Source organism: Oryctolagus cuniculus, chromosome 4 (genome assembly GCF_051225735.1).
Source record: "Oryctolagus cuniculus isolate XC-2025 breed Fujian yellow rabbit chromosome 4, ASM5122573v1, whole genome shotgun sequence".
NCBI classification, from domain to species: domain Eukaryota; kingdom Metazoa; phylum Chordata; class Mammalia; order Lagomorpha; family Leporidae; genus Oryctolagus; species Oryctolagus cuniculus.
The window spans coordinates 13,999,777-14,008,068 of record NC_142870.1 but is presented as its reverse complement, the minus strand read 5'-3'; the positions used below and the strand labels follow the sequence as shown (position 1 = coordinate 14,008,068).

The window sequence follows — 8,292 nt, the reverse complement described above, 5'->3', positions numbered from 1 at the left end:
CAGTAAAAGAGTGGGAATAAGAGAGGAAAAAGGAATTTTGTAACTGTAAAGCTGTAGAGTTCTTCACACATTCCTACAGACTTACTTCTAAGGGTACAGTTTAAAAATCTGCCATGGGACCCCAAATCCTATTAAGCTGGGTGGTAAAAATATCATCTTAAGTGTTAAAGTGACCACATTAAGTGTTAAAGTGATCATACAGATGGAATTAAGTGTTAAAGAGATCATGTAAATAAGATCAAGTGTCTGGTGATAATAATAGAATTAAAAAGGAGAGAATGTTCCAACATAGGAAGCACTTCACACAGCAGATTCATAGAATGACAATCTCTTTAAACAGCATTCTGACCTCAGAATCAGCCCTTAAGGCATTCTGGTCTGGCTGAATGAGCATGACAGCATTTCAGACATGGAAAGCCAAGACACTGTGGCTACATATGTTCTACATAAAGGATCAGTGTGAGACCCCAATGGAGAGAAATGCCAATCTAAGAAGGATGTACTTTTCCCTGAAGGGAAGAGAGAACTTCCACTTTGATTATGGTCTTACCTAAATATTTAAGGAGATTGTGGATTAAAAAGGCTTCCATAGCCTAGGTAGTTCATGTCAAGAGTCTCAAGTGATCACTAACATTATACATAAGAGTGTTAATTGCTAAATTAACAACAGGAGTCACTGTGCACTTACTTCCCATGTAGGACTTCTGTCCTCAGTGAGTTGTATTAAGGGAATTAACTGTAAAACTTGTTCCCAAATATTTGTGTGTGTGCAATTTGTTTAAATCTTCACTTAGTATAGAGTTGTCCTTCTGCGCATAAAGTTAATTGAAAATGAAAAAAAAAAAAAAAGAAATTGCAGCTCCAGCACTGTGGGCTAGAACAGCCTTTTGTCTTTTATAACTTACATAATCTGTTGGATTGTGTTAGCAGCAGCAGAAAACAAACTGATACATGACCCTGTTGGTGCAGAGAATATCAGGTCCTAGAAATCACTGTTGTACCTTTCCCCTTTTCTTATTCCATCCCTTCTCATCCAGGAGTGCTCTGCTGCAACCTTTGCTGCTATGGTCCCCTGAATAATAAAACTCAGTGTCTCTCATTGATCTCACTGCCGCTTTCCCTATAAAAGTCTCTGAACTACCTGAACTCTTGGGTAACATTTCCTTTTCTCTCATGCGAGTCATTCTGTGAGCTCCTAAAACTTGGGGGAAATATACAGGACAAACCATTCCTTCCAAGCTTTTAACCCTTACTTCACATCGAAGCCGAACACTCTCTATGAACAAGTAAAATATCTTAAGACTAAACCCACACACTAAGCTCAATCAGACCCTGATCAGCATAAAATGACTCCCAGACTGAAAATAACTTGCAAACAAAGGACTCTGTGGAGACATACTTGCAATGCCAACTAATGCAGGTTTATTGAGAAATACATAGTGAGACAAGCTCCCTCTTTCACAGACACAGAAGCAGAGGTCAGGAGATTCAGCAGCAAGGTCAAAACATGACAAAATTATCAGAGCCTGGGGCATGAATGAAAAAGCTTCTGGAAACATCCAGCGACTACATAGCACCAGTGGCCAACCCTTAAAATAAGCTTGGTGCTGGCTAGAAAATTTTGAGCATGCCAAAGGCGGCTTGTGCATGGCTAGCAGCCAGCAATCAGGCAGTCAGTATAGTGTTTAGCAATGAAGAGTTTTCAGGCAGCATGCTGGACAATCCTGGAAGCACAGCTGGCAGGTCACGGAGTCTTGACTCACTGGATCCTACACACTTAGCAAGTTCTTCGGCAGCTGGACACACAGGAGGACTGCTGGTACGTCCGGGAGTACCCACAGGTTGGTTGGCAGACAGAAGAGACTCCTCCCACTGGTTGGCAGACAGTCGAGATGCTGCCCACTGGCTGGCAGACACTGGAGATGCCTCCCACGGGCTGACAGCCACTTGAGACAAAGCTGAATGGCCGGCTGCTGGCAGTTGAGCAGGGATTGGAGACACAGGTAGTTTGCCGCGAGCAAGTTACCTGCGCAGGGCTGGAGATGCAAGAAGTTCGCTGGAAACAAGTAGGCTGGCAGACAGTAGGCTCGCAGCTGGACTCCTGACAGTGGTCCAGGAGCCAAGAGCCAGTTTGGAAGGAACTGGGCAAATAGATGCTACTCAGGCAGTCGCCTTCAAGGGTTGAAGACGTGGCAGCTGGGGCCACGGGGACAGTGTACCGTCCTCCGATCGGCCTGGAAGAGCAATTTCTTGTGGAGCAGTTGAAGGACATGATGTCAGAGAGAGGGCTGAAGGTACTTCAGTGAAGCTAGCTCCTAAGTTGTGAGTGCCACTTCAGGCTCCAGAGCTTTTATATATCCTTGCAGGTGGGTGGGGCTCCCTCCTTGGTCTCCCTGGCTTCTTTGGCTCACAATAGCTTGTCTTAGAACAGCTTGTGAATCTCAAGTTAATTGTCTCTTGAGAAGCCCTCCTCCTCGTAAAGAAAGTTTAGTAGTTTGGTAACTAAGTCATAAGTCTTCTGCACTGTACTTAGTCTGGATTAAGAAGGTCGGTTGACAGCTTCAAAGCTATTGGTCATCCCAGCCCACACGGCATCTGTCATTCATCATGCCTGCAGACGATGAGTGTCACTCTGACCACAACACCAGACACGCCACATCCATCCCACACTCTCTCCCTTCTGACCAGTACTGATTACAAGCTCACACTCTGTTTGGTTTGTCATTGGCAGTTAATCTGTTTTAAGCATGACTTAATCAGTCACTCTTCCGTAGCTAACGGGTCTTCTGATAGGGAAGGTGGATGGTGCCTGCTTGAATATGTTTCAAGGTGACAATGGCAAGACCTGCCAGGAAAAAGAATACAAAGTCTTGCATCCAAAGCAGGAGCTGACTCTCAAAATCACCAGATGACCAAATTAAGATGCCTATGGAAAGGTGGAAGGGCAGTGGGACTCCCTCCATGTTCAATGAACAAAACAAATAAGAAGCTAATTAAAAACAACAGCACTTGTAGCCAAAGACCCTTTATAAATAAATTGGATGAGCTTTATTTGTAAAAATATTTAATCTAACAACAATGGATAATGATGACTCATGGGCCTCATTAGCATGCTAGTGGAACAGGCTTAACTTTTAAATGATTATAATGTTAATTTGAAGTTGCACTATCTTTCTCCCAATTTGCCCAATACATATAGAAGATATTTACCTTCACATAAATATATTTGGATAAGATGCATTTTAATCATGGATGAACACTCTTCAAGGTCATTTTCGCTATCAGAGAAAAAGAGAGGGGAGAATGTGTATATACAGAAACTTGGTCAATGCTGTGTAATTATGGATGGGTGAAGAGTATGCTATAACATTTAGTAATTCTTTCTATGCTTGGGGAAACTTGACTTCATCTCACAACAATATATTCCATTCTGAAATGATCCCCTTGTACACAGCTAAAAGAACTGCTTCAACTCTGGCAATATACATAAATTCAGCACAGGGTAAGTGTTCAGGGTATTTCTACCTCAAAACAGCTGTAAGATCTGGTTCATTTTCATAAACTGGCTTACCTGGGGCAGGGCATGGGCACACTAATGGATTTACATGTATTTGAGGGCTACAGGAAGGCTGTTGTAAATATCCACAAAGCAAACAGCTTTATGTCAGAACTCATCAGAAGTCCCCTTGCAAAAGCATCATTCATCTAATTGGGGGTGAATGACACATCCAAACAAGAGGAGGCTGTGTGGGGAGCTCTATTACAGTTCCCAGGGCTCAGCCCCCAGCATCTTACCACTCCCTCAGTGACTCGCAGTGTGTTCCCAGGAATAGCGTGAAAATAATGAGATGACTACTTTCCACAATGTTGTGACTACTTTTTTCCCACCACAGAGAATGTCCTAGTTAGTGTTAGTTAGTGTTTGAAGGTTAGAGTCCCTGGTCACTGGGCCTGGCTTGTCTGTTTTAAAATGCATGAGTAGTTTACAGGCTTCTACTGGCCACAGATCTGCAGGCTACTATCAAAGAGTTACACTCAATGGCATAAGTGCCAAAAAATGAAGTCAGTAATAGGGTTGCCAGGAAAATCTTTTTGTCTCCATTGCCCCATTCCTGGTGCGGCAGACATTTTTATCATTCTGTCCTGATTCCTCTTTTCCATTGAAAGTTTGAAATTACAGATTAAAAGATCCTACAAAATATCTCTCATCAGCTTTAGGAAAAGGCAATGAATGCTTTTTGAGCACACCCCTCTTTTGCAGGCATGGAGTTTGGGGCTTTGCAGACCCCGTCTCTTTGAGTCCTTACAGCAAGGCCACGGAGTAAGCATCATGTCACACAAAGGCCCTGAAGTTCAAAGAGGTTGAGTGGCTCGCTGAGGTCAATGCAGTTCATATTTGACTAAGTTGAGTTTCAAATAAAACAGCACCTGTGAGCAGCCAAGCCATGATGAGAATGCTTTCAACATGATGACACACCTTCACTAAGCTGTGAACAGGATCTTTTTTTAAAAAAAATTCAATTCCTGCTTCATTGATGACATCGTGATGGATATGGTCTTCATTTATCTTCCAAATTTATCAGCTGCTTAACAATGAAAACAAACTAAATAAATAAAATAGCAGGACCACTTTGTGGCACAGCACATTAAGTCACCCCATATCAGAGCACAGATTTGGACCCTTTTTGTTCAGTTTCCTTTCCAGCTCCCTGATATTGTGCCTGGGAAATCAGCAGGTGACATAAGTGCTTGGGCCCTGCCCACCCACATGGGAAACCTGGATAGAGTTCTGGGCCCCTGGCTTCAGCCTGGCCTGGACGTGGCTCTAAGAGGCATTTTAGGAGTGAAACAGTCGATTGAAAGCTCTCTCTCTCTCTCCTTCTCTCTCTCTCCCTCTCTCATCTCTATCTCTCTTGCTCTCTCTCTCTCTCTCTCTGCCTTTCAAATGAATAAATAAATTAAATGCCAGTTACAAACATTCCTTTCCTTATACTTCATATATATCTTCATTCTGCATAAGATTGGACAACTTTTGCTTCACTAGAATAAGATACAAGTTTGCTCCAAATAAAGCAATAATAGCAGGGAGCCATCAGTAGTTTGAAGCTACAACAGGAAATTACAATTACTTATAATGGTTGTACATGCAGCAAATTGTGAGAGGATAACAGAGATGTGAACGGATTTCTCAGCCTTACCCGATTTCTAGACAATCTGCCATTTGGCAGGTGTTAAATAGCAGGCAATCTGTTAATAGATCCCTTAGATTTAATTACTAAATGAAAGTACTGATTTGGCCTACATTGTGATTGGAAGAAGACCATTTCTGAAATCTCAGTCAAAAATGATTTCAGAATGTGAAACTTTTATTCAGAAAGTTTTTTGCCACCTAGACCTGAAAAATCAATTCACTTCTCTGCTATTCGCTGAAATTACACTATCCAGGGTACACTTAGGGAAGCTACTCAGTACCATCCTACCTTCTACTTTTAGGCACAAGCATTTTATTCTTTATTTGGATACACTGGGAAGTGCTAAAGAAAAAACACACATTGACAATCATGTGAAGCTTGAACCAAATACAATTTCAACAATGTCATGAAGAATAATTAATAAATCATCCTTTCATTGGAATGTAAGAAAAATAGATGGCCAGTCAACCACTACTACTACATAGTTCTGTGGGATATGAAACTTCCTCTCTGCAAATGGAATTATGAAGATTATTCCCAGGTCTGCAGAGCGTGAAGTGAGGAGAGTTGATGAGAGCAGATGACGAGGGATCTAGTAGCCATTATCTTCATCACTGTTGGATAATTGGCTCTCGTTTGTATAGGACAATCTAAGTCCTATACAATAATTATCCCAGGCTGGAAATGAGCAATTCTTTCACTCCAAACTGAATCACAGCAATCACTTACAAGGCTAAGCATTTGAGAGTAAAATGAGTGAAGCAGGTGTGGGCACTAAAGGTTTGATATGCAGAAAGAGTATTTTTCATCCCAACGTTGGTGATAACACTGAACAATCCCAGTTCAGAGCAAATCACTTAGCCTCACCAAAGGGAAGAAGAGTAAACTTGTACAAAAATTAATACATAATGTAATTCTGTCATTTTGCACTTTTTCAGAGTGTTCATGCTCTCAAATTGCAGCTATTCATCGTCTCTTAAGAAACATCAAAGGGAAACTCAGAAGTTTAGGTACAGAGTACAACGGTTATTGTAAAATGTAAATACATCTTGGCTGAATTGTTCTGCTTTTTTTCCTCCCAACTTTTCATAAGGCCTCTAGGTTGAATCTCCAGAATCTTTAGTAACCTAGACATTATAAAGTACTAAAACCCAAGTGATTTGCACCACAAAACTGAACTGAAATTCATTTTCCAACCTATTTTCAAAAAGCATCAATCCTAAGAAGAGTTGAATCTTTCGGGCTTGGGAGAACTGTAGCACAAAAAGCAGAAGGTGAAAAGAATCAAGCAAAAACCAGCAAACATTGTTGCTTATAGAACCTGAAAATAGCAATGGCTGGCTATATGACTTGTGTAAAAATAAATGATCAGACAGGGTGTCAAGGTTGAAAACTCCTAAATAGAACCATCCTCTCTCTCTTGATGCTTATTTCCAAATTCATCTAAGTTTTCAGGTAAGCCTTCATTGGATATCAAAATCAATGTGCTGTCAAGAAAGGAAAGGTGAATAGAATCCCAAGTTTGTTGTCACAACAAATTCACACGGGAAAACCCATGTGTGTTTGACAGGTGCTCCAGTCCTGGTTTTCCATGTAAAATAGGCCCATTTGTGATCAGACATGTATAATGTTTATGTATAGGGCCTAAGCGAGCAGGTACATCAGCAAAATGTCTTCTCTGACTCAGAATTATTTGGGGGCTAGTAAGTACTCAGCAGAGTAAGGATACTAGAAGCTATGTAGGAGACAGGAAGAGTATATAAACCTTCTCTTAGCATTACCTAGCTGATGTGTGTTTCTGCCCTTCCAACAAAACTCTTTTTGGCCTGAACTGCCTATCCAGAGGAATAGAAATGCAGCATCAGGTAGCACTACCTAAAATTGAGAATTAGACTACCAGAGCTGAATTTTAAATTCCTCTACTACAGTTTTCTCAGGTGGTTGATGAAAGACCAAGTCCCACAAAGGGAGCCTCTTGCCAAATGTATCAGGCTTCAACATTGTCTTAACCCATTTCCAGCTGTAGCCTTTATGCACAAGGGTAGCCCAGCATCTTGGTGGTGGCCACCAAACAAGGTTCCCATCACTTTGGAGTCTTTAACCTACTTCTTGAGAGATCCTCTCAAGAGATCCTTTCTGGTGCCAGGCTGGGGAGGGGCAGGCTGACTTGCTCTCCACTATTCATGTATGTGCTGTAGAAGTGGGGCCTCACTTGGGCAACACAAAATGTAAACCAGCAGGAAAATGTTTCCAATTTTCAGCTCCAGATAGATGGGTTCTGAAACCCACTCCAGAAAGTCCCACAGGATCATGCATAAGTTGCTTGCAATCATGGCCAACTTGCTGATATTTTGCAGGGGTGGGGGTGGGGAGGTGGAAGGGGGAACTTCCCTTATTTCTCTATTTCATTCACCCTGTGCTGCATTCCCTGGAATAAAATTCTCAAACTATCTTCAGCTCTGCTTTTAGGAAAACTTAGATTGAGATGCCATGTTCCAAGACTTTCTAATTTGAAGGAATTAGAAATAACAGCATTCTTAGTGCAAAGCCCCTAAAAAACCTACATAACCCTGTGCACGAAATCCAAGAGAAAGATTTGTATACCAACTGAGCATCAAGGCAGTAATATTTTGATAAGAAACTACATATCATTAAAACAACTATTTGTAGGCATATTTTAAAACTTCCTAATCACACACAGCTTTTTCCTTGACATAGGCTGATACTTAAATGTTGATATCCCACCCAAAAGGATTGGAAGATAATTTTATTCTTCTTGACTTCATGTCACAGCTGTTTTCCAAAATTAAAGGACAATTTTTTCCAAATGAGATATGTACCAACTGTGGAATAGGAAAGCATTTTAGATAGAAAATGTACAAACCCTAAGTAAAATAGAACTGATTTATCCAAGCCATAATTTCATGGATATTATTACATAAAATGAAGTTTAAGCAAGATTTTTATTTAGGAAGTGTGTTAATACAAAAGTAATAAAAGTTTATATAAAATAAATAACATAAATAATATGAGTAATAGTGAGATTGATCTAAAATATGGCAAAAATACAACAAAAATCATGGCAATGATTTAATAAATG

The 8,292-nt window shown here is 40.7% G+C and overlaps 1 protein-coding gene across 1 annotated transcript; it reads right to left on the bottom strand.

Annotated features, from left to right (window-relative positions):
- Nucleotides 1–1,399: 1,399 nt before the first annotated feature.
- On the bottom strand, nt 1,400–2,321 carry KRTAP11-1 (keratin associated protein 11-1). The gene has a single exon (XM_002716804.5). It carries the CDS (start codon nt 2,270–2,272, stop codon nt 1,778–1,780), a length of 495 nt encoding a protein of 164 aa, XP_002716850.1. The 5' UTR covers nt 2,273–2,321; the 3' UTR covers nt 1,400–1,777.
- Nucleotides 2,322–8,292: the final 5,971 nt, after the last annotated feature.

What these genes read in the sequence shown, in the direction of transcription:
- KRTAP11-1 (XM_002716804.5), bottom strand. Translation starts at nt 2,272, where the DNA reads ATGTCCTTCAACTGCTCCACAAGAAATTGCTCTTCCAGGCCGATCGGA.